The sequence below is a fragment of the Haliaeetus albicilla genome, chromosome 21 (assembly GCF_947461875.1).
Source record: "Haliaeetus albicilla chromosome 21, bHalAlb1.1, whole genome shotgun sequence".
Taxonomy (NCBI): domain Eukaryota; kingdom Metazoa; phylum Chordata; class Aves; order Accipitriformes; family Accipitridae; genus Haliaeetus; species Haliaeetus albicilla.
Window position 1 is genome coordinate 21,672,990 of NC_091503.1, and position 26,875 is coordinate 21,699,864.

At 40.8% G+C, this 26,875-nt stretch overlaps 1 protein-coding gene across 4 annotated transcripts in view; it reads left to right on the forward strand.

Moving 5' to 3' along the window:
* Positions 1-21,818, forward strand: part of E2F3 (E2F transcription factor 3) — a 43,375-nt gene extending 21,557 nt beyond the window's left edge. For 3 of the 4 annotated variants that reach the window (XM_069809206.1, XM_069809209.1, XM_069809208.1), the window contains exons 2-7: positions 9,816-9,927; positions 12,205-12,424; positions 12,995-13,153; positions 15,814-15,928; positions 18,699-18,837; positions 19,541-21,818. In XM_069809206.1, the coding sequence (XP_069665307.1) occupies positions 9,816-9,927; positions 12,205-12,424; positions 12,995-13,153; positions 15,814-15,928; positions 18,699-18,837; positions 19,541-19,806 (1,011 nt within the window). In that variant the 3' untranslated portion in view covers positions 19,807-21,818. The remainder of the gene's footprint in view (positions 1-9,815; positions 9,928-12,204; positions 12,425-12,994; positions 13,154-15,813; positions 15,929-18,698; positions 18,838-19,540) is intronic. The other variant, XM_069809207.1, reaches the window with a different exon arrangement.
* Positions 21,819-26,875: the final 5,057 nt, after the last annotated feature.

Genomic DNA, 26,875 nt, shown 5'->3' on the forward strand with positions numbered 1-26,875 from the left:
CACTAATGCTCATGTGCACCTGAGTGTTTAAAACTTACTGCCTTCTAGTTTGTAGCTCTCTGCTATAGTTTCTGAAGTGTTTGCATATGGATCCTCTTTGTCATTATTTTTTTGAAGAATGTACAAGCTAGTTGGTTCCCCGTGAATCACCTGTCGGTAAGTAAAGCGATGCAGTCCCTTGGCACTGCACTGGTATAACTCAGGATGGGTATTTTGTGTGGAGCGCAGGAAGGTTTGGGGTGCCAGGGTGGGAAATCTCAAACCACAGACCTGTATAGACAGGAAAGCTTGCACTCCAGAACCTTCATTGGTATAATTCCACAGATGCCGTCCTTTGTCTTGTATCCAAGGAAAACAAAGCTCTAGATGCTGTGGCTTAGGCTGGCAATTTAGCGAGCAAACTTTGTGATGCAAGCCCAATCTTGCATCATTACAGCGCACCTACACTGAGATAGTACTGGCGTGACTTTGCTGGTGCTCCTCCTTCTTCTCCCTTTTCCCTTCCTATGTATAAAATCTTATTAATTACGTCTTCCTAGAGAGTTTTATGACTATAAGCTGCACGTTCTGTAAGTAAGGAGTAACTCTCCTCCCAATTCCTATGTCAATATATATGCCCAGTATACTACTACTTTAGTTTTTAACCTGTTTATCTGATGCTTCATGGCATTTACTGGAATTTCCTCCAAGGAAGTTCATCCTGTCCTATTCTCCAGCTCTCTCAGTGTCCTTCCTCCCCCCTCCGAGGGCTTGTTTGTTTAGTAGACAGTTTGGCAGACAACTGACAGTATTTGAAAGTTTTTCTTTTTTAAGTAGCTGTGCTAATTTCTACATGTGGTGTGCAAGCCACTCGGTGGAACTAATCCAATCACAATCTTATTTTGAAGTTAATGACTTTTAAAAGAGTACTTGTAAAAATAGTCCTTAAATACAAAAGACAAAATAATCTCTAGGATATGTTTTGAGACTGACTGCTTTGCGATGGTTTTTCTTTGGGACCAACCTTAAAATGATACAGAAGATGTATTTCCCTTGGTCCAGTTCAGTTTTAGCCTCACTAGTCAGGACACTGGAACTTTCCCGAAGGGCTGAAACACTGCAATCAGCTCTGCAGCCACGTGAAGAAGTGGTGCCCTATCACACACTGTGTGAATTTAAACTATCACTTTCTTATTTGGCTTACTTTGATCTCGATGGGTAACATTAAAAGTGGACCTGTGTCAGTGTAATTGTTACATACAGCCGCAATACAAAGAAATTACACCAAGAAGTCTCTTATGTGGCCAGTCTGTCATCACGTCCTACCCTCCCCCCCGCCTGCTCGCCATCAGTTTGAAAGTTCAGCATCAGGCCTGTTTTATGACAATCTTGTTTTCTTCAAAGGATGTCTGTGGTGAGAAATTACTGACGTGAACAGCAACTGAAAACCCCTGGGCTTTGCTCTGGAGGCAGCAGCCTTGCTGAAGTGGTATTTTTGGGAATGGGGGTAGGCAACTTGCCGGTAGCTTTGGCATCAGTTTGTAGGACAAGGCTGGCATTAAAGGCTGCTGGTGGTCCACCGTGGCCCTGGCTGTGCTTCCCAGGGAATGGCAGGGAAACTGTCCTACTGTACCCAGCCACCCCAAAAACCTGCAGTCAGGATTCCCCTCCCCAGACACTGGTTGGTCTCTCTACGCTTCTGTGTGCAAGTCTTGGCTGTTCGTCGGTACGTTTTCTGGAATTTTTGTCTCCAGAGCTTCCACCTTAACCAGGCGGGTGCAGCTCAGCCTCCAGCAGCTGTTGGGATGAGGGAGTAGCTGTTGCATGGAGCTGTTTTCGGGACTGCTTGGAGACACGTGTGCTCCTCACCTTGGGCAGTTAAGCAGTTGAGATGAAAACTGGGTGCAGTTTCCTGAAAATAACTTTTCATATTTCAACATGAGGTGGTAACTGGAGCCTTCAAGCTTAGTACAGTTCAAAGCCATTGCTTCCAGTAAGAAGTAATTGTTTCATATTTGGTGGAAAAAATTGCAATAGAAAGATCTCAGATGATTCATTTCCTATGCAGCATAGGTGTAATTCTGTTGGTTTGAGGCCTGAAACGTGGCTTATGCCTTGGTTTATTTCTTGCACAACTGTTGTAATGTCCTTCCCCTTCTAATGCAAAGAAAATACGAAGTACTGCACCAGTGCAGGAGAACAAGATAAGCTGCACATTTTAGCAGTTGCTACTATACTGCGAGCAAGCCTGACGGGGCGTAGGCTGATCCCATGGCATCAGAGTAGGCTGATGAGCAGAAAATGGAATAACATCAAACAGGTTGTCCGCTTACCTCAATGTTCAAGTTACATTAGTGGTGGTGACTGAGATACTTTGACCTTCTGGCAGGTCAGCTCCCCATGAGATATCAGGATGAAAATCAACGGGAATTAGTACCTTGAGGTTATAATCCTCCTCCAGTAAAAACAACCTGCCATAGGAAGAAACCACCATTTTTCATTGCTACATTTTGCTGCTTTTTTGGTTTGGTTCAGGTCATTGTGTTTCATCTGAAAGCAGTTGAAAATGTGCTTCTGTTCAGACAGGACCGAGATGAGAGAATTGTGAACTGCCACCTTGGGGTGAGGTGCAGGGCATCCACGCACAGCACTGCTAACGCGGGAGCGAGCTATCCACGCTCTGACTGTTGAGCATACCTGAAAGCTAATGTATTCCTTTCAGTGGGTGTTAAAAATGGCATTGTGTGATGTTCTGCGGTAATGACTGGGAGGCACTCATGACACTTGCGTTGCTCCTTTCTGCATATTCAACCTGAGAAGGGAAAGCAATCGCTAGGTTCCTCTGGCTCGGGTCCTACTTTCAAATGAGGATCTGCCACTGAAACTTGGCTACCCACGTTTTAGCTTTTTTGAGCTAAATATAAGTCTTACCGTTTGATGTTTAAGCGCGTACAGTTCGTGGCTTCCTTGATACTCCTGATACTTCTGAGGGAATCGTGAAAATGCAAAATGGATGGAAATAGGATGGTTTAATTAGGCCTTGAAAGGAACTTCACCAGAGTAACACTATGAGCCTTCAGCTCTCAGGGTCAAATGCCTAATGAGGGGGGGCTGCGGATGATCAGGACATAGTTTGATTTGGTAATTGTGAGGTGCCTCTTGTTGAATTATAAACCCAACTAAGACATACAAAGGGGATTTTCTTTTCATATTCGTCTACATTAAAAACAAACAATTTGACTGTAGCTGAATGAATAATTTCAATATAGGAACTAGAGAAGAATTTCCCTCAGTCAAAACTATAATAAGCTGATACCTGATAAGCTGAAAAATAAGATGATAGTTTAGGAAACACAAATTGGTATAGTGGAAAGGATTTTTTTGTCGTCTTTTTAATACACTTGCCATTTTCTGAGAAGAAAATTTGGGGCTTCTGTGTTGGAGTAGGTTGATCAGGATGATTTCTGTAAGCTGTGCTTTCATTTGCTTTAAAATGCTTCTTTAAATGTTACTTTAAATACCAGCTGCTTGTCACTCAACTAATAATCCTAATTAGTGATGTTTCAGACTCCTCTTCTTCCTTGTGTTGGTTTTACAGTGTATTCAGTTTTCAAGGCACTATTCTTATGTATCCTTTCATATGCTTTTACCGGAGTCTAATGAACAGGCTATGTATAAAACTTAATTTTGAGGTCATGTTTTCATTAAAGTGCCATTCCTGGTCTTGTTCCTCTGTATAGGGTAGTATGGCAATGCATACTTGTGACAGAGAAGGAATATTTTTGGGAAGAGTTGAGAGGACTTTTAGAGCTCCCCTTTTAAGGACATACTCAGTTTATTGTCTTTTACGTGCAAGCAGTTTAATTCCCAGCTATTTCTTTATCTCCCTATTCTGTTCTTAAAACCCATTTTAATGGTTTCATACTGTCAGAATTAACTACTGAAACCAAGGATAGTATGGTACTAATTATTGGTATCTGTGTGTAGACCACTGGGGTAAATATTTCTTCATGGAAAATGGAAATCCCTCACCCTTCCAGGAGTTTGAACTGCAAATTTATCTCCTCATTGCTCAACAGAAATTGGTATGAAACACAAGTTGTCACTAGGAGTCCGAAGGCAGGATCTCTGATAGTCCTCTTGCATCTTTTTGATGACCTCAGGTGTTTCTTCGCTTGTGAGCTGACCCGCAGAGCTCAGCCCCTTCCTTCCTTGCTGAGAGCTCCTCTGCTTTCGTCTTTGCACCTCTCCCCATTTTTGGGTCTCTCTTGGTGTTAGCCGTAGTGTTTGCCATGCCCTCAGCTGGGTGCAGCCCTCTGGCAGGTACTCAGGGCTCTCCACATACCAGAGTTTGCTCATTTGAGCATGTTCAAAATGCATAGCCTGTATCACCTTGTTCAGTGGAGACATTTCCTTAGCCTAGGAATATTTCTGTGCATTCACCCCAAGGTGTCTTTTTTTTTTTCTTCGCTTCTTTTCTTGTATTCCCTCCTCATCAAGCTCCAGCTTAATTTACCCTTTCAAGTAAGATGTTTGCTTTCTTCTCCGCAGCTCCTGACCTCTGGAACCGCTTTCTAGAGTTCACGCCTCAGAACCTTGGCTTTTAAATTGTATTTTTAAGTGACTGCTTAATTCTGAAAATGTTGAAGAAAGCCTGTGGAAAGTGCGTGGGGATGGGCAAAGTATCTGTGCTACGGCTTCCTCACTGCGGTCAAAATTTATCTGTGCTGTCTGGCTAGGCTTGCATCCCCTCCCCAGTAATATCAGCATTGTGGTGACATACAGAAGAGCTGCCATTTTATCTGCCCCTAGCAATTGTAATATCTTCTAGAGACTACGCCAGGCTTAGTCATCTGCTTTTGCTTAACTTGCCCAACTTAGTCCTTGCTCCGAGACACCGACAGAGACACAGCTGAGCACTAAGACACATTTCTCTGGCTTGCTGCTTAGTTCACCATCAGCTATCACTTAATACACACAATTTATTCCTTGCTATGCTTGGTCATTTCCAATCTTCCTATTTTTCCTGCCCAGTCAACCCTAAACTGGAGTTTCTTTCCAGCTCCTCATCCTGTTTTTTTTGGAATAAGTTATTTTTATCTTCTGTCCCCATCTCAGCAGGCTTTGTCCCAGGTAACTTTTGCTCCCATTCCAAGTTCAACTTTTGTCCCTTTGTATTTAAATCAGACTGCTACTGCTCTGATATACCCTGAATGCCAGCTAGGGGAGCAGGGGACTTGGATGTGTCTTGTCCTGGACGGGACCTTCCAGGAGATGGCATGTGCATAGCCTGGGCAGGCCCAAGAGCTGAGACGCTTGCAGTTTGAAATGGAATTTGGCTCGTAAGGTTTATAATGAAAATGTACTGACTGTGCTTTTCCAAGTGTATTTAAATTTGGGATTTTGAGGGGATAGAATATGCCCAACTCAAATCATCCTTCTGTCAAATTTTATGTGCCTGCTAAAGCCCAATGGGTGCAGGAATGTTTCAGACAAAGGGTTTTCAGAAGGCAGCACAGGTAATGTAATTTTTCTTAGGTCTGTTTCTTGCAAAGACTGCAACTGTCTTGTGTCTAGTAATAAAGCTGAGAGAGACATCTAGCAGGAAAAATTTCAATGCGCATAGTTTGGCAAAGTTACTCTCCATGGTTTTATCATTGGAAAGAATTAGAGGCCGTTTTTACTGCTTCTTCCCTCAAACTTAGAACTATAAGCTTCGTAGAAAACGAGGCTTTGGTTTGATATGGTGCAGTCTTCAAAAACCGGTGCTGGCTGTCCCCCACCACGGCACTTCCCTCTCTGCTATCTTGACAAAACCCTGTGCTGGCTGTTACCTAACGCTTAGCACTTTGCTATCTGTTGTGCTCTTACAAGGCAAGACTCTGACTTTTCTTTTTTCTTTTTAATTGGTGACAGTTTCTTTCCCCAAGAACTGAAGTCGATGGCCGTGTGACACCAAAGCAAAGCCACTCGAATGCCAAGCTGATGCCCCAAGGCGCAGGGGGGTGTCCCACTGCTCCCGCTCAGCAGCGCTCAGTGCAGACAAGTCACCCACAAGGGACAACCTGGCAGAAAACTCACTTCTCTTTTGGAGGAGGACTAGGTTTCTGCTGGTTGTGATCCCTTGAGCCAGCTCCCTGCGGGGTCTGACGAGGACCCATCGGTCAGGCACTGCCCGCGCCGGGGGAGCAGGGAGAGCGCAGGGGTGGAGAGGGGACGCGGGAGAAGAGGCGCTGGCAGCAGCGACCTGTTAGACCCAGGTAGCCGTGAAGTCCAAACAGCCCATTAAGGGGAATGGGCTATAACTTCCCGTTTGCACCTTTTCCACCCCTGTTTTTCAATTTGTCAAAACCACACTTGCTCTTTTTCTAGTGTTCTGTAAGCATACCTGCCTCCAACCTCTTCTTAAAAGTTAATCCCTGAGACTGAGTATTGTAAAGTGAATTGCATCAGGTCCTGCCTACTTGAAAATACTTAGCTTATCCTAGGAGTTTTAGAACTATTTTCCTACAGAGACAAGTGTTCTTATGAAGACATTCTTGTGGTTTTGCCTCTGATGTTAATTGTGGTAGCTATCTGGGTTTCTTTTTTGCAAGAAGGGATTGAAGCTAAAAGAGCATAACTACATAGGAATCAAGGTGCCACCTTGTTTTTAGTGGTCTGCACTGAACAGTGGATCTATATCAGGAATTGCTCATAGTATTGGAAGAGAAAATTGAGTCAAAACGATTGCCACATTTTTGTCTCCACCAAGGGGTTAGGTAGGTGTCTGGTTCAGCTTAATAGGATGCTTTCCTGTTACTTTTATGTCTCTTGCTGGATGTATCAATTTGTGGCTTTACCTGTCTCATTGCCCCATGTGTTTTGTGATCCTTTCACAATCCCCTGGAGGAATCTGATTTCCATTTATTGCACTCAAGTTTCATGTCGCTGAGAAGTTCTTAGTCCCTCTGCTTCTTATCTTTCCCTATCATTGGGATGCTTTGTGCTTGTGTCCTTTGCCTTGCTACTTCTTAGCAGTCCCACATACTGTGTCAGAAGATTTTGCACGCTATGATTGATCAAACAATGCAAATAAATATAATATAAATTTGTACAAATAGTGCAAATAATGAATATAGTGCTGTAGCAGAAATAGCTTATGCAAATCAAGAGGTTTTTTTAAAAGGGTCACAGATTCTGTTGATTGCTGAACACAGATCTTGAGATTTTTGAAAGGAATTCTGATATCAGAAAGCACTATGAATAATTTTGGAGATGGGAGAGAGAAACTGTGAGTCACTCAGGATCTCTAGTGCAAAGAAAAAAGCACTAGAAAGTCTTTGGTCTGTAAGTCAGTGAAGAAGAAATTGAAGGAATATGCCACTTCAGTCCTGCATGTTATCAGTTATGAAGTTTGTAAAACAGGAAGGGGAAGAGAGCACTTGCTGAGTGATGTATAACATCTGGCCAGAAATTAAACATTCCCCAGGGTTTGCTAAAATTGCCTCTCAGTAACTTCACCAAGCTTTTTCAAAGTCTTCTAAAATATTTTGATTTATATCTTGGGTTTTCTGTAGGCTTTGTGCCCTACAAAACAACTTACCTTGTAGTGCTATCTCTGTCCTTGGTATTTTTCCAGAAGCCAGTCAATAGTCCTGTGCCATCCCTAGGTACAGTATCCTGGTGACACCAACAAGACTGGGTCGTTTGTAATGGCCCCCAGCACACACGGATGGGCTTGTGCTGCTGCACACAGCCAAAGGACGCTGTTTATGTTCTCTCACTACAAAACCTGATTATTTGAAGTTCACAGGAGAAAGTTGTAAGTGTTTAACCACAAAAGCAGGGGCAAAATACAGTTGTTTGTGTCTTGCAAACAAGTTGAGACATAAAGTTTTGATGTGTAGTCCAAACCTAAGTTTCTCTTCTGATGGAGAGAACTGCTGCAAATCTCTGGATTTTAAGGCTTTAGCATTTCCCCTCCTTCTCACACCTGGTTTTGAGATTCTCTTTTATCTTTAATTGTATCCCTTTGGCCTAGTCTTCCCACGCCCTGAATTGTTCCCTTTTCACCCCTCCTTCCTTTTCTCTTATAGTTCTCAGGGTGGAAAAACACTTACTTAAAAAAAAGTGTGAGATGTATTTCTCCCTGTGGAATAGCTGTAATCTTAATTTAATCCAATTACGTTGGCTAAACATATTAGCTGGATGCTTTTGTTAACAGTTAACCTTTTTAAAATCTGTGTCCTTGGATTACAGAGCCCATGTCTCGGGGAAAGGAGCAGAGGTGTTTCACAACACTAGAAGCTGCCACCAATGGGCTGCTGGGAGCTGGGTGCCTGTGTTGGTTACAAGGATGCAGTTAATTCAGTTTTTCTCTGTCACCAATGAATTAACACCTTGCCCCTTCCCACAAAGTATAGAGAAGAGTGGCTTGAGCACTTTGCACACGCTGTTACACCATGGGCTTATATGAGTTTCATGTGCTTTAACTTGCCTTTTAATAAGTCTGAGGTTTGCAAACGGAATCCAGTACAAAGATGTTAGTTGGCTATCCATAAATAAATGCATATAAATTAATTTATTTAGAGGCTTCTGTTGGTTACAGGCCCAAAGTAAATGCATAAGCTAAATCCACAATGCAGAAATATCTGTCTACAACTTCATAGCAGAATGTATTATTTTATCTTGGTTCACTGAGGAGCAGAATATGATCCAAGCCTTTGGGGCAAGTCTAAAGAGCAAGCAACTATAGTACTCTGAATTACTCTACCTAATTGAATAAACAACGTTCTTCGGAAACAGTTATTTGGCTTAACTTCATTAGATGTAAAACTTTTTTCTTCTTTTTCCTGTGTCTTCCCAGGTAATGTTCTTTCTATTGTTAGGATAACAAGTATCCCCAGATTTAATTTCAGTAACCAGAGTAGCATGGCAGGGTATAGAATTGTTCCCAAAGATAGTAGATTGTGTTTCTGTCTAGGAACAAAATTCATATTGCTGGTGGTTTTCCTTGCAGTTTGTCTGTGTGTTGCATAGTTTAACAGTTTCATTCATTGTGTTTATTATTCAAGATGTACACAGCTTTCCTTTGAGTTAAATGCAACATTTAGCTCTTTCAGGGATCATCTGTCTAATACTACTTATGCTCCACCTTGCTTTCATGTAGGCAGCTTTAATGCAAACGTGCTAGTTAATATGAAATAAATGTAGTGGTTGTGCTTTCAGTGAGGACAATTATTGAGAAGCAGAGGAGAGCAGTTGTCCAATGCTGCTTTTGATGCTGTGTCTTGTATTTCATTGATGGAAAGTTTATAGTAGTTGGAAGCTACTGGTCCTCTCAAAGCCATCCTTTCAAATGGTGAAGGAAAAACATAACTTGCACTAGTACTACCTGTGCAGAAACTTACGTGGATAGAAGGAGTTTTTCAAGAGAAATGTAGTTTTGTAGGTGCATACGTATGTGTGCTTGAGAGATTCTCTTTGTTGTTCTTAACTGACATGTTCTCAACTCAAGTGAGGGCGGAAATCTTTCATATGTATTTAAGAAGGTCCAGACTCGACTGAAGTGGATCATACAACTGTCACTCAGCTTTTCAAATTAAAAAAATTGCTGAATTTTCAAATAAAAACCCCATCAACCTAGCCTTTGAGAGTGACATATTTAAGTCCACCTTAGGATTCCAGTAAATATTCAGATTCCCTTGTGAATATGGGGTATGAACCTGTACTGATACCTTGCTGTGAAAAGTTCACTGCTGTCTGCCTTTCCTATAGCCCCAATATTGTGTTTGATAAAGCGAAATACACTTCTTAACAATCCATCAATTAAGAAAAAATCATTTTTTTAACAGGCGAAACGAAGGCTGGAGCTAGGAGAAAGCGGCCACCAGTATCTTGCTGAAGGACTAAAGACTCCAAAGGGGAAAGGAAGAGCTGCGACAAGAAGTCCAGATAGTCCAAAAAGTAAGGGAACTTGTAACACACTGTATGGCACAGTGTTTTTTATTTTACTAGCTTGGGATCGGAGCGAACCAGTACAACAGGCTGCGTTACCTAGCTAAAAGAATGTGTTTATTACTATCCTCACCTGGATGTTCGTGCAACATACTCAATCCCGCAGCCAGGCAGTGGACAAGTTTGCGGCGTGCATCAGTCGGTGCAGAGCTGCTGAGCGGCTGCAGAGGCTCTTGGCTGTTAGGTCTGTCCCTGTGCCTGCAGCCTCTCCGTCCAGGACCTCCTCTTCAGCCAAGGACATGAAGTTAGGGACGCTTAGGAGAGGTAGATGCTGAGGAATGAAGGTACTATGATGGGATCAAATGCACAGTTATTAGGCAAGGCTAATCAGGCCAGACTCCTCCTTCCCCGCTAAAGTTACAGCAGCTGATTGGCAAGGGTTCTTCCCCCAGGCAGGGATTTGCAAAGAGTGGTAGCTGTGCCTCAGCAGCATCGCACGCTAAATGCTTTTTGTGGGCTCTGAGCTGTCTTCTCTCACTGCAAAGTGACTAGATTATTACTGCCACTGCTTAGTTGCTGCAAATATTAATCTTTGCCCATCTATATTGTCTCGGGCAGTAGGTTTCTTGCAACAGGAGCTGTGGGGTAGAGCCTTGCCATCTTGTTTGGGGGATTTCAGCGGGAGAATTAAGCTTGCATAGGGAGGCGAACAGGGAAAGGGGAGGACTGGGGCAGCAGTGGTAGTGACGGGAGAGCAAGAGATGTGAGGGGGTACTTTCTTCTCCCTCCTCACTGGTCTAAGTGCTTGCTTCTGTTGAGGCAAATAGGAAAAGTGACATTAACTAAAGATACAAACTTAAAGTGGACAAGTTAAACAACCACAGTTGTTTTAATTAAACTAAACTTCATTAAGCTAAATGTAATCCGTTTTAAATTGAAGTGTGTTTTCACAGAAGTTCAGTACCGTTCAGAGCATAGGATGCTGCTGCAGTGTTGGTAAGGCTGTACAGAGGACTTCTTGGTGCGTGACCAGGAGCACAAGCCATTTTAGGTGGGGGTCAAGGCCTCTTGTCCTTATCACTCTGACTCTCATTCTTTTCCAAACCCCAAAAGAAAAACAAACAAACAGAGCCCACCCTGCTCTAAATTCACAAGGCTGCCTAAGTGATACGAATACTCCTCCATTTCCAAGTGCAGACAAGCCCTCAATCTACCAGAGAATGAGGTACAGCTAGCTGGTTCTCTTTGCAAACAGGCAATGACTTGGTTTTCATTGAAAAGCCGTCATATTCTTCAAAATATTTCGGGGTAGTCTAAAGGTTTACTTTCAGGTAGGATTTAAATTTTGACTAACTTCTGCAATTAAATGTGGGACCTGAACCTTGAAAACATGAAAATGACCACCAGATCAGCCTAAGATCCATCCTGCATAATACTTCAAGCAAATGAAAGGTTTGAGATGTACCAGCCCAGCAGACTTCTAATAATGGCTGGCTCATTTCCCTTGACACAAAGGCCTCAAACATTTAGAATTAGAAATTATTCTGATCTAAGTATTTAAACTCTTAAAAGCGCATCTGTTAAGTATATGATGTTGCAGTTGTGCATGAAAACAGCGAGTTGTCTGGTAAGATCCAAGCTGTTTGCTGACTTCTAATTTAGAAGTGAATACTCTTGCCCAGTTTGAGCATTGTTTGGTTATGGAGAAATGATGATTATAAATTGTATCTTACGTCAGTCTCCTTCAATTCACGTTGAGTTTTCTGTAAGCTGTGGAGTCTGGTGCTGATGGAATCCGTCATTGTGTTCACCCACTGAAGTACACCTAAGTCCTGCTTAATTGCATGTGAAACACTTATCTTACAAGAGGGAAAAATCAAACCCTGATGAAAGCTGGCTATCAGCCTGATGAAAGAGAGTCATAGGGGAATTTTTGGTATTGCTGCCAGGATAAATAGATACTAAAAATACTATTAAGAATTCACATAGTGAAAGCCTAAGTAGAATATTGCTATATGTATCTGTCAGACTAATGGAAATATTTGCATTTGAAAAAATGTATATATTTGCTCATGTACCTGTGACTTTTGGAAAAGTACATCTTGAAATACAAATAAATACCTAGTGGTAAGTTGTGTCTTAATGCAGAGGTTTGAGAGATTTCTTTAGTAAAAATGAAAGAAATATCTGTAATACATATCCTTTCATTTCTGGATGCTGCTTTTGGAACCAAAGAGAGAAAACCTGATTTATCTGTTTGGTTTTTTTTTTTCTTTTCTTTCCAAGCTCCAAAATCTCCTTCAGAAAAGACTCGGTATGATACATCACTTGGCCTTCTTACAAAGAAGTTCATTCAGTTACTGAGCCAATCTCCTGATGGGGTCTTAGATTTGAACAGAGCGGCAGAGGTCCTCAAGGTGCAAAAAAGGAGGATTTACGATATCACCAATGTACTGGAAGGCATCCATCTCATTAAGAAAAAATCCAAAAACAACATTCAGTGGATGTGAGTATTCATTATCCTTTTCCATTCCTGCTGGCTGATTTCACTGTCACAGAGCAGCAGTGTTTTTCTTTTCCCACCTTCCATTCTGAGACTTTGCTCCAAGCAATCATCCAAAATGCCTTCCATCAGGATAAAGCTTTCTTTTTCTGTTAAGACAGGTTTTCAGTGTATAAATAGCATTTGTCAGGGAAATTAGAAACCAACATTTTGTCTGAATACTGTATTAACTCATTTGCTTCTCCAAGTTGAGTAAGTTTTTAGGTACATGTCCCTACCTACTGCTTTCCTCGGTCTTTTTCAGGATGTGGTTAGAGGAGCTAGAAGCAAGATTTTGGAAGTGCTTAGAAATAATCAACTTTTCCATCTCGGTAGCAGTCCAAAATGTGTTGTCATGATAAAAAGATGCTTTTTCTGGAAAGCGTAGTTTATGTTGACTCGCTATGGGCAGGTTTAGGGAGAGTGGGCTAAGAACTTGATCTGCAGTGTAAAACCCTGCCTCTTCCCTTTCCCTTAGCATAGGGTCAAGTTGTACAAATGCTGAAAAGGTGTCTTCCTTCTTTGTATCTGTAGGGGCTGCAGTCTGTCAGAGGATGGTGGCATGCTGGCACAGCGTCAAGGCCTCACGAAGGAGGTGACGGAACTGACTCAGGAAGAGAAGAAACTGGATGAGCTAATCCAAAGCTGCACCCTGGACCTCAAGCTGCTAACGGAGGACACAGAGAATCAGAGATATCCTTTTTCCCAAAATCTCAGAGGTGGTTAGTCTCCTTGCTGTGCCCTGTAATACTAGGAGAATTCCTCTACATAATGTGATATAAAGCATCAGAAATTTCAAGAAGTTGGCTAATGGGTTTTAATGTAGTTTTATATAAAAGTTACTTAAGCCACTTGCACCCGTAATGCTTCTGGAATGTCAAAAGAAAAAAGAAAAGGTGGTATAAGAAGAAGCCCGTTAACATCCGTGTTCACATAGAGTAGAACCAGCAATCTAGCTGATTAATGAATGACAACATCCAACAACCCTGTCCTTTTTCGACTATTTTGGGCCTAGAGCAAACCCTGGTTTTATGTGTGCAGAAATGATAAAGGCATGCAGACAAAGTCTTTGCTAAGGTAACAGAGTTTTGCGTGTGTGTGTACTCATTACTTTTTTTTTAATTTAAACTACTGTGTATACACATTACAGGCACAGAGAGGAAAATAAAGTTAGGAGTCAGTTTAGTCTGAAACTTGCAACAAATTTTCAGATTCCTCTGGTTAGAGAATCTATAATAGAATATCATAGTTAAAGGTTTTATGAGCTCTCAAAATTACTATTTTGGACTGAATTATTTAATGTAATAGCAATGCTCAATTGCATAAGGTTCATATGACTTCAGGTATTTTGGCTGTTAATATCCCTTGTAATTAACCAATTTTCATTTTCACTAGATTTCCCACCGATTAGTGACAGAAGGAAGCATTTTATTAAATGCTGATGTGAAAACTTTTAGTACTTTTTATAATGAGTGGTTCTTAAAGAGCATCCAGTAAGGTGGACTTCTTTGTTCTGAAGGATCGGAAATAGCTACGGGAGTGTCAGTAAGGAGTATGTGAACTATGTAAGTACTGTCTTTTGACTAGCTTTCATACACATTTCGAGACGTAAGCAAAGATCACCAAGTGGCATAGGGAGTAGGGTCAGCACTGCCTTCAGCTAAGAGCTTGATCCCTGAAGAGATTTAAGCAAGACAAAACTGAGCATTACGATTCTTTGTTTTTCTAGTGCTGATTCCTGTGGTAGCAATCTCTGCCCTGCCACTGCTGGCTGCCGTGGGGATGGGCGAGCAGGGATCAGCGTTAGCAGCGTGTTGGCCTCATGCTTTTGGATTTAGGAGAGTGTATTCCCCAAATCCTTCTGTGACTCTAAGTTTAGTGATAATACTAGTGATTGTTGAGGAAGGAATGGATGTGAAACCTGGGGATGAATCTGAGTGCATCCCAGTACTGTCTTTCGCCCACCTCACTGAAGTCTGACATGAGATGACCTGCTGAATACTCATGGAGCTGAGAAGCCTCTTCCTTTGCTTAATCACTGAAGATGAGGTTTCTGCTTGTGAAGGTTTTTTTCTTTTCCCTCACGATTAAGTAGTGTGCTTCCTTGTCTCCCTTATAAATAGAATCAGAAAGTAACCGATTGCTACCTCGAATGTTTTGGGGTATGCCCAGCATTAGCATGGGGAGCCTTTAGCTACAGCAATGAAGATTGTTGTTTTATTTGAAAACCGTACAGTCCTTTCCTTTGTTTGTATAGTGACAGCCACTGTTGCTGTAATTTGTACTCTGCCTTTGCAAACCTTATTAAACGAGTGGTAAAAGCCTTGGTAAAGCCGCTTGGGTGAAAGCTGACCTGTTGCTTTGCCTCTTGACCTGTTAGGTCCGTTACGTGTGACATGTATTAGTGTTTTGAGCTTGGGCAGTCTGTCTTGCTGTACTGCATGGTAACAGTACACATTTACCAAAGTTGTTCTCATTTCCACCCCCAAAAAGTATAATAATAAATTAGGCTTTTTATTTCTATGGCATAAACATTATGATAGATACCTCACAGATGACAAAAGTAAAGAGCTGGAAGCGCTTGCATGTCATCGTGGCTGTTGCACAGTTCTTTTTGCAACCAAAAGCACTGTGACACCTCGGTTACATGGGTCAGTAAGTGAGGCAACACTGTGCGGTAACCCACTAAAACACTCATGTTGACTTGGACAAATTCGTGTTGAACAGCAAAATATTCATATTCATCCCATGCTTATGCAGAAATTGACCTTCTGCACTGTCAAGTTTTTTAAAGTAGTTTAAACAGGTTTTTGAAATAATTTTATATAAGGTAATATATAAATATGAGTATTGTGTAAATGTTTATACATCTATATGTTTATATACATGTTGTATAAAAGTTTACAAAAACCCCTCAAATGAAAACTGAAATTATGATTTTGTTGATGACTTCAGAAATATATTGCATATGCACATCCATAACATGCATCTGTAAATTCCTTTACATTTTTTCTGAGACTTCCAGTTCTCTGCATTTTGATAGCAAGTGTGTAAAACAAATTTTGCTTTGTGCAGTCTGTGAGTAATTTCAGGTTGTGGGGCTTTAGCTTACGTAGCTTTATGTGTGTAAAGGAGGAAAGAAGCACTAAGCACGGAGAATCCCTTTTGTCACTCGGTAGTGGCCCTGGGAAGTTCTCACACAGCTTCACTACAATCAGTATAGAGAATAGAAAACTTTGGGCTAAGAGCAACATAGCCATGAGAAAATGGAAAAATAATTCAAAGACTTCTTCCTCTTCTAATAGTCTGAATATATTGTAACCCGGGTTGGAAAATTCCTTAACAGTAATTACATTAGCTTATGTGACGTATCAAGATATTCGAAAAATTAGTGGCCTTAAAGACCAAACTGTTATAGTTGTGAAAGCTCCTCCAGAAACAAGACTTGAAGTGCCTGACCCAGTGGAGGTAAGGAGAACCTGGCATTTCCTGCCAGGTTATATATCATTTTTCTATTGTTGTGAGTCTTACTGTGGTAACTGATGCCGAAGTTGGATTGTATTGGCATACAGTCCTACATTCATCTGTCTTTCAAACTTCAGTCTTTTTTTTTTTTTTTTTTAAAGGAAGGGGAAACTTTAAAAATCAATTTACACAGGGCAATCATTATTTGTTTCTTTTTTTTCAGTTCCAGCTTTCCTTCAAAGTAATCCATGCTATTTACAGATACTCTCTTTTACTCTCTTTTGCTATACTTTATGTAAAGAACAGCTCTTCCTCGACAGTCAAAATTTCCTGTTTGTAACCATGGAAAATCTTTCTCTTAAGAGATTCAGCTCTTTTTTTTTTTTTTTTTTTAGCTTTATGTAGTTTTATTTATAAAGTTCATGGATAACTCAATGCCTTAAGCATCTTGATTACTCGTATTACTGATACCCTAATTTATTGAGACATATGATTTCATGTAGGGTTTCCTTTTCTGAAGTACTACAGTTATTGTAGAAACTAGTGTTTCCTAGAAGCCATTTTTGCCCTTCCTTCTTCCATCATCATCTTTGCTTCATTGACACTGATTTTACACATCTGTGTAAAACTGTACATTCTGCTAGTGCACTTTTTGTTTACTATCGTGAAGTCTGTAGGGGATGGGGATTTCCTTTCCTATTTTAAGTATTTCTATTTCTGAAGCTGTGTTCATCTGTGTGCCTCTTCTGTTGCCCCTTGCTACTCAAGCCACAGTCTCTCTGAGTGCTGGCTTTTGTATATGAGATGTCTGGCTGTCATTCTTTTGTTTCTTATCTCAGGTAGATGTCTAGGGTAATTTAGCTGCTTCCTTTATGTTACAATTGCAGAGAAAAATGCTTCAGGTGGCTTTTCTTTGAAGATATCCTCAGGGAATAGCTTTACTTTTCTTCATTCCTCTCATGGTTTATGAACCACATGGTTCAGCTGCTCCTGGGATTTTATCTTGGTGGTAAAAGTGTGCTGCTTTACAATTCCCAGTTGTTCTGACAGACCCAAGTACCTTGGGCAAATGGAATTTGCAGGAGCCACTGCTTTAGAGAATCAAGAAGTGTACCTAACTTCTTCACTCAAGGAGCAATTAGAGAGAGCTAACCCCCAAACTCCTCTGTGTTGTGTTCCTACCTCTGTGTTACTCCTTCATCCCTGCCATTGTGCTGGTTCCAGTGAGCCCAGGGCTACCTGCTGCTGGGTGGGCAGGAACAGACTCTGGGATTCCCTGTCACTTCTTTTCCTAAGATTATTTTTCACTTGCTTTAGGCCCATTACAGTTTCCATCCTTTTTTTCTTTTTTTTTTTTTCCCTTTGTCCTTAATTTCCCCTTTGAACCTAGGTGCAGGTTTTGGAACAATAAATCATTTTGCTGCAATGAGGAAGGGATATCTTTTATCAGTATCCATAAATATATACTGTTATCGTTGCTTGCTTTCCTGCTTCTTTCCCCTAGGCATTGTGCTTTGATTTTAATTCAGTGAAAACAGGCAGTTAGAGATGTACACAATCATTAAAATTAGCGCTTAGACCTCCCTTATCCCCTATATCCAATTTATTCATTTGATTTTCAGCTTCAGGCAGTAAAGTCCTATTTCTTTCTCTCATTTGCAGTTACAATTCAGTGTCTTTTTTTGCATATCTCAAGTCACTCAACAGTACCTTCTCCAACTTCCATCTCCTTTTTTCTAATTATCTATAGCATTGCCCTAAGTACTCTTAACTGTTTTCTATGCCCTGGGGAATCCCGGTTCAGTTGCTGTTCTCTGTATTTGTAAATACTGTCTGTTATGTTACATAATTGTTAGAATGCAAGTAATATGAAAAACTTTTTGTTAAAGGGCACAATAAAATGTGTTTGAAACAAGTCTGCGAAGAGGTATATAATGCCTGTATTCATGCTTTTTAAAACTATTAATGTAATACAGCTGGAGCAGATTTATTTGTAACCAGAATAATTTATGATTTTCCATCATAACATAAAGAGAAACTTTGCAGACTTTTTGTCTATATATGTCATCTTGTTTTATTGCATCAATGTGCAAAAGTTAAGAAAATGTAACTTCTTGCGAGGAACTAGGAGTTCCTGTTATTCACAACCACCATCAAAATTGCTGCCTTGAGGGGGCAGAAGAACTTACCTAAACAAGTTTGGGTGAACAAAATGTCATCTGTTTTTCTTTTTTTGTTATTTGGAAAAGCTTCCCTGATAAACAGGTGAACTTACATATAGCTATTTGAGTTCAATGTGAATAAGTGCTGAAGGTTTTTGGGGGAGTGGGAAGGATGTTTTGGCATCTGTTTAAAGCAGAAACATTTACACAAATACATCCAATAATATTGTTATGAAAAATAATAATAAAACCTGTGACTTGCATCCCATAGCTCCATGCCATCAGAATGCTCCAGGTTATTGTGGTTGTAAGAAAATGTTAGGAGTTCAATCCTTTATACCTCTCTGGCTATGATACAACACATAAAATGGTGGGCTTCTGAGATTTGTGCACTACAGACAGTGGGAAAAGCTTTTATGTTCTCTTCCACTCCACAAGATACATCAGCCAAGCCTTTCACATCTTCAAATAAATGCATGGGGGATTTCAGGTTCTTTTGGTTAGTAAAAAAATGTATTCAAACACTCACACCCCAGTAAGAATTTACTCCATATCGTCAATATTCTGTTGTATTCATTGGTATAACATCTTATTGATGTTTGTTTTGTTAGCAGAGTGCATTGATACATTTATCTAGTACTCAAGGACCTATCGAAGTTTATCTGTGCCCAGAAGAAAACGATGCCCTCAGTCCAATGAAAACCTATAGTCAGGACCACAACGGAAATATTTCCAAAACCATTTCCAAAGGTAAAATTATTTCTTTGTAATACTAATGGCCCTTCTTCATGCTCTCATTCAAGATTTCATTTTGAACTTCAGATATCCAGCTCTTATTTTTTGGCTTTATTTTTCTTAGAAGTGAAAAGCTAGGGTATCAGTTTTCCACTGTGTCTTTCTGATTTATAGAGCAGGAAATATATTTCCTCTGCATCAATTCCTTAAAATAAGTTTCCTATTTGCATATCATATGTAACTAAAGTTTATACAATATTGAAGAAAGAAGCAAGTTAGTTGCTTTTGTGTTTTCAAATAGGACAGTAGCAGCAAAGATTCACTTCAACACAAGAGGCAGAAATCTCTGTGTATGGGTCTATGCAGCTACAGTGTCACTGATGACATCTCTTGCCTAGAAAGTTTTCACTTTGACTATGAATTCCACCAAAAAATGGGCATCTCTCGCTACACTTATTTTATTTTTCCCCAGTAGTTGTTTAAACCTTGTAAAATAATTTTTTAGTAGAAAAGTCACTGGTGATAGCAACATGAGCATTTTTGAGAAGCCCTTTCTACATATCAAAAACAAGCTAGAAATTATACAGCGGCTGTATTTTGTTGAAATGATGCTTTATGAAAGGCCCTTTATGCAGTGGGTACTTTGTTTGATCTGTGTCTGGTATTTCTAATGAGATTAAATGTGTCATCTTTATTTGTTCTCTTCCCCCTCTTACAGAAGTGGCTTCTGCTAACTCAGGACAAGGTGACTGCTCAGTAAATATGGCAACAATCTCTCCGTTGGCTTCTCCAGCCAACCTTCTACAGCAGACCGAGGACCAAATTCCCTCAAACTTTGAAGGACCATTTGTGAATTTGCTGCCTCCTCTGCTTCAGGAAGATTATTTGCTGAGCCTTGGCGATGAAGAAGGCATCAGTGACCTCTTTGATGCTTATGATTTAGAGAAGCTTCCTTCGTTGGTGGATGAATTTATATACAGCTGATTCTCTTAAATGCTGTCCATATCTAAATCATTTTTTTAATGGAATCAAAAAACCTGCCATCATTGAGTTGTCCCCTACTTACTATAAAATAGCATTATTAAATAAACTAGGCTCTCGAACAGTGCTGATATTTTAATTAAATACTCCCTAAAATACTATAAACGGGAAGCAAAGGCTTTTACAGCAAGGCCTTCTCCTTGACCCTGAGCTCCAGCGCCTTGTGAGTCAGCAAGTGCAAGCAGGTGACCGTAAATGTTTTGTCTTCACACTCCCCCAGTCTCTGCTTACCATGACAAGTGGGCTTACGGAGAAGGGCTCAATGAACTGCTTTAGTCCTAAATTACAATTTTATAATAGTATTTCAGGTCGTGCCTTCTGCAGAGAATGCATGTCTCTTGAGTGTCACAACATGGATTGTACCTGCAGTGAACATAAATATGAAGTAATGCAAAAGCGTGAAATGGGATTGTTCAGCTACTTGTGGGAATGTTTAAATTGCTGTCATAATGCTCATTTTGAGCTGTGTATATGTCTCATTATGAGGTCAAATACTTATGTCCTTAAAAGCTTTTAATAAAAAAATACACTGTAAATGTAGTGTATATTGCAAATATTGAAAAGTATAAAGTTCTGCCACTTCTCATAGTAATCACAGATTTTTAAAAATGCTTGTGTGTGTGTGTGAAAGTAGTTTTTGTTGGTTGTTTTTTTAAACTAGAACGAAGATGCACAGTTCAATTTTACTGCCCCCAGTGTGCATTAGAACTGGTACATAAATTTTTGTGGTACTAAGTGGGGCTTTGTGTTAAGTGCCTACTAGAGATGCACTGTGGGTTTTTCCCTCTATGGAAAACACTTATGCCAAGCTTTGTTTGTTCAATATATCATATTTATCTCAGTGGGTTAGCTTCCTCTGCTTACAGCTTTTTATAATTCTCTTCGCCAGCAAAATGGAACTAATTTTTTTCCAAAGTACATAACTGTAAGTACCACATCAACTGAATTGCATTTATTTTTTTGAAGATCTTTGGTAGTATAGTATAGTACCAATATTTATTTTTTGAACGTGAGAGGAATTCTAAGAAGTCTTAAATAATTTTTTTTTTTGAGTGTAAAATATGTTGCCATGTTCTGGGCTAAATTAATGTAATGTTGATTAGATGATGCCCATATAATCCTTTTGTTTGCATTACTGTTGTGCTTATCTGACATACTCAGAAAATTAGTACTATTTGTACTGTAGTAGGATATTATGTATGCAGGTTTTCTGGTACCATTGAGTTGCTGCTATGAAAGCTCACACATGAAAAGGCGAGAAGTCACAGTACTAATAAGAGAACTGTATGACTGTGTGAGTTTTGGAATATAACAAATGTATAAAGGGCAACACATAAAGAACTGTTAAACAGTGTTAAGTGTGTGTTTATATGTACAAATGTGTGCATAGATCATTCAGCAGTTGTATTTAAGTTGATAAATGTTCTCAACTCACACTTTAGTTATCTAGCAGTTTTGTACAATAGAATTAATTTGTAAACACTGCCAGAATATTTTCTAGCTGGTTTGTAATTTTTTAAGAGTTTTTTTAGATGTGGATCTGTAAATAAAATTGTAGTATTTAAAGTTTTCGTCTTGTGGAAGAGGAAAGTAAAAGTTGTGTGAGCATGAAGATTTGTGAGACAAAGGGGCACTTTTGCGGGGGAAGAGAAAATGAAGACTAACGCAGACCATCTTTTTTTGTACAAATTAAACACTTGTCCCAATGTGTGTGGGCAAAATACTAATCTAATTTAGCTTTGCATTGTATGCTAGTTTAAAAAAAAAACCTCTGTAAAATACTGTAAAAAAAACAAACAAAAAACAACAAAAAAAGCTTTTATGGTGAGTTTTGTAAATAGATTTATTAAAGGATGACCTGTTCTCTAGCTGTGATCTTACCACTTCAAATGGATGTAATTTGAATAAATTTTGTATGGTAATGAATCAATAAAAAGGATTTTTTAAAGAGTTTAGATTTGTATACGGCTATGTAAATTCTTCTTACTCTTGGTGCCAATCATGCTGGTTCTTGGAACCTAGCTGTTACTATTTTCATTATTAGTGCTCACACTCATTTGACACCAGGTATGTTTCAATGCCATTTTTTTATTATGCCAACAGTAAGTTCAGCATTTTTTTTTTCTTAAGCCAGAGTGAAACAAGAATAAGAGACATGTAAAGAGACATAGGAGGAGATCCAAAGGTTGGGATAACACAGGTTTATTTTTATTTATCCCCCCCATATGAATTATGAACAGACTTCTTTCAAACTTCATAGAAATTGGGTTATTCTAGGATTAAATGACATGAAAGCAAGTGTTGAGGATCTGTTTAACCTTCCTACTGATAATTCTCCAGAAGTGTCCTAATAGTAGCTTTGAAAAGAAGGAGTTCTGTTTACTTGAGTCATCTCCAGCAGTCTCTTGCACCATACATGCATTTACGAACTTGTACTCCCTTTCTGGTCTTGGTGCTGCACCTTTCTAGATGCATGGCCATCAGTTACTAAAACAAAAAAAACCTATAAGGATAACAAAACCACAGTAGGATCATTTGCTTAAATATTACACTTCTGAGCAAGTCCTATGTGTCTCATGATCTTCCTTGCACACAAGGAGAAGGCTACTATTTTCTCTCTTTATGTACCTATCTGTACTCTAACTTCTGCACACAGCACTACTGAAAGGAAAATTACAGAGAAGATCCTATGTTCTTCCATATTCCCAACAAATAATAAAGGAAGGCTAGAGGATGGTGTTCTCTGTTCTCCCTTTGAAGCAGAGATGACAATAAATGTCCTCCTTCTGTCCTATCTGTCGTAGCTCCCTGGCCTGTTCTCAGTTTCTCTGTTCTACAGGTGCCATAAGCACTTTTTTATTCACCCCTAGACTCTGCCACTGATTGCCAGTTTTCATGTCATTTTTCTCTCCTTTCCCTTCTGCTTTCTGTAACTGCTTTGTAAACTTTGGATGCAATGAGTTGCAGGAGAAATAAACCAGCCGGTTAAAATACTTCATTCTGCTCCCCTGAGCTAGCACAGTACACCTCAACATTATTCAGCGTACAAATATTGGTTTCAGGGAGGTTTTATTGGGGCCCATATGTGCTGCATTCCTTGGCTGCCAGCAGATTGAAAAGAATTCTGAGAAATCTTTCAAAACTGGCCTGAATGATAGGCAACTACACACTTCTTTACACCCAGAAGAATTTAAAAAGGCAAAAAAAAGGCAAAAAAAGAGCAGTGTTCCTGCCCTTGAACCTACAGTGAGAACTCGTCCACCTACAAATGACAGATACGATCACTTTCTATTCTTTTTGACTTACACCTGAAAGAGTAAATTACAATGCTGTCTTGATGCAGACATGGACTTTTTTGTTGTAGAAAGTATGAAAGGTATGTAAGGTACTTTTTACAGCATGAGACATTGCTACATGTTTAGAAGCACCAAATTTAGCAGTATATGCCAATTTTTTCTCTATGGAACACAGTTAATGAACAATGCCATTAGTGTTCCTGGAGCCAACAATTCTTAAGATTACATGAACCAAGAGCCTGTATAGCAAAGTCAATGGAGTGATATTAACAAAAGCATAAACAAGTATCATTCATCTCTGCATTTTGCTTTTCTTCCTGAAGCAAGATCTGCCTGGATATTACTCTACAGCTAAGCAAAGATCAGCAGAATGCTTTGCCTTTATTAAGTTTGGGAGTTTCTTTACCCACTTTTTTCTTTCTAAAACTTGGCAGGGAGGAAGTGTCACACCTAACAGAAAAAACGGGTTGCTATCAATTCTGAGTGGTGCTGAATGCTGCTGACAAATGACCAGCCAGATTCTCCTGAATTGCAGGAATACAGGAAGAAATCTGATTTCTTGTAGCTAACTTTAGGACTCTCCATTTTTTTCCTGCATGCCTTACCACTTACTTTTCCACCCAGAACTGCACGTTAGTTATCAGAGAATAAGGTTGCCATGTAAAAATTGGGCCCCCACTTCCCCGTCTGTCTCCCTTCCTTAAGGATGTTAGTTGAGATGCTCTAAACCGACTAAGGATGTATCTTCTACTAACCATGAGCTGTAATTGATGTTTGTATTTTATTTTCCTACTAGTTTTTGTATTTTCCAACTACCTACTCCTGCAAAACCTGTCATGATTTATAACCCAGCCTGAGGCTGGTGTCTTCAAGTCTACCACCCTGAAGATTAGGAAGTAAAGTATAAGGCAACTTGGAAAGGATGTATTCTAAAGCTGTTCTTTGGACATTCAAGGAACTGGAGTGTGTATATTGCCAGTCTATAGAAGGCCAGTACTGGGACTTGTACTGCCAGCCGCTGTCTCTAAAGAAGTGGTTTTCCCAGGTAGCTATAGATAAGCTTTCTTCCTGCAGTCAGAAGGTGGTAGGGAATCACCTGCTTCCCTTGCTCCCTGCTGCACTACAGCAGTCTGTGTGCAGCTTTATTTGTTATTATGAATATGCTACAAAGCAATTTAGATTTGTGAGCTTCAAAAGCACTTAGAGTGCCTTCCATGTTGTGGCTACATCCTAAGACTGAATAGGACTGTGCTGGCACAAGGGCTGCTTGATATTATGAATTCTTGGCAGCGGGACAAAGTAAGGACTCTGCCGGATCATGCTGAAACTGATCGGCATGGCCTATTTATGTCACTAGGTATGGGACTCATGGGTTATTCCTGCCTTGGAGCTGCTCTTGGAGCTCACTGCCTCCCCTTAATGAGTAGTGTTTTGTCAATCTTGGCCATCTGGTGATTTTTGGGTATGTCTCGCAGACTATCTATCTGTGCTTTGCTCTTTCAGTCAACCCTAAAACAGCACTGATGTCTGCCCAGTTTTGTTTAACCAGAGAGGTAACACTTGGCTAGTCAAGATAACTGTGGGGTAGTGCAGTGCAGTGCTCCCAGAATAGAGAAGTTTAGACTGATGTGAAATACTTAGAAAACTGAATATGGGAAACTGAAAAGAAAAAGGAAGAAAATTGCTAACCTTATCAGGAAGCAGTTAAAATACTGATTGGTAATATATATATATATGATTACTTACTGACATTCTAAGGACTACTTACACCGTACTATGAAGGAGGATGTCTGAAATACATTAATGTGACTGCCAATTTTAAAATGTTTTCCTCCACTCTCTTCTGGGCTAAAAATGCTGCAAAAATAATGAATTACACATCACTCAGTGTCTCACTGAGAGTACCTCTGACAAGTACTTGCATGCTTAAACAAAGACCAATCACAAAGGCAAATGTATCTTAAGCTGTAACAATGACTCTATCATGAGGCCAGGGTGATATTAATAGTGCTCAGTCCTGCCTAGAATGATTTGTTCTTAAAGACTGATTAAAAGGAAGTGCTTGTTTCTTTCTGTCCCAATTCTCCTCTTCAAATCTCTCCTGTTACTTTGTTCTCATTGTTATCCTTCTTTGGCCTGTGAACATTGTCAGATAAGTGTGACATAAAATAAGCACCAGTTTTTAAGAAAAAGGAGAGGGAGGGGAACGTAAAAGTTGTTAGGTGAAAGTTGCCAAGTTTTATCTGCTAGCAGACCAATAGGCCTCTTATGGAATACGCTCAGGGCTTTCATTCACTTTCCCTCCAGTTCGAGGCAGACTATAATCCGCTAGCTGGAGAATAAAATAATGATTCCAGAGGCTCCTTACTCTAAAGAGAGTAACTTAATGTTCGAAATGCAATTACAGGAAATGGTGATTTTTATACTCCTAAGCTGGCTACCTCAAAATCAAATTAATATGTTGAAGATGCAATATAAATAATCTTTTTAGATTAACTGTGTGTATTAAAAACAAAGCAATAATATTATGCTCACCCTCCATAACACTTTGATCAACAAGGAAAGTACACACGTAACAATCTGTCTGCTTAGAGCACTAGCTTTAACCATCCAAGTTGAAACAGCCAGACTAACGTCTTCCAAAATATTAATCCGAAAAGTTGCTATGAGCCCTAAATTGGAGGAAAACAATGCCAGAAACTTTAGCCATCTAATATTAAATATTTTGAGCAATGTCTTCCAGACTAAACGGAAAAGTTGCTACTAGCACTGGATTTTGAGGAACTGAACGATTGAATATAAAAAAGCATTGTGGCCGTAACAGGAATAAACAGCTCATCATTCATTTGGATCAGATGCATCAGAATCCAACCTTTTAATGGGAAACGTATTGCTGGACCCAATTCTCCATTAAAATAACGGTGAATCCGCAAGGATTCGGGAAAGTGGCGCCGAGGACGTGTGCCCTCGGTGCTCAGCAGACACCCGGGCACCGGTTATTTCCACTTCAACCACAGCCACGGCCCTCCGCCGGAGGAAATTCCATTTTCCGGCTCGCCCGCTTCACCTTCAGTCGCAGGGTATCGCATGCTTCCAGCGCAGCAGCAGCCGCCGCCTGTCCGTTCCACGCCGTGCCTGCGGGTCCCGGCTCCCATCTCCTCACAGCCCCAGCGCGGCCTCCACAGGGCGGCTCCAACGCGGCGGCCGCAGCGGCGGGAAGCTCTGCCCCGGGCCGGCGGGGCACCCTCCTCCTTCTGAGGGCGGCGGCGAGGACGGGGACCCCGCAGCCGTTTTCAACCGCCGCCCTCCGAACAGACGACCCCGGAGCACCTCCCTCACGGCTCCGGCCCCCGCCGTCCCCCCATTTTTACCCGGCAGCGGAGGAAGCGACGCCGCTCCCCCCCTTTCTCCCCTCACGCCGCCGCTCCCCCCCGTGTCTCCCCTCACGCCGCCGCTCCCCGCTGAGGGCCGGGGCGGCCCCGTGAGGACGCCCCCGCGGCCCTAGCGCCCGCCGCCCCCGCCTCCCGATAGGCCTCAGCTCTCCTCTTCCCCCCACGTACGGCAGTCCACCGGCGAACGGAGCGGGAGCGTCGGCCCGCCTGCCAAACACCTCGGCGTTCTGCCGGCGGGACCGGGCCGGGATCCCTCCCGCTGCTCCCGCCCCGCCGGCAAGTGCCCGGCGGACTATTTTGTCCGCTGCCGGCCGCCGTCGCGGC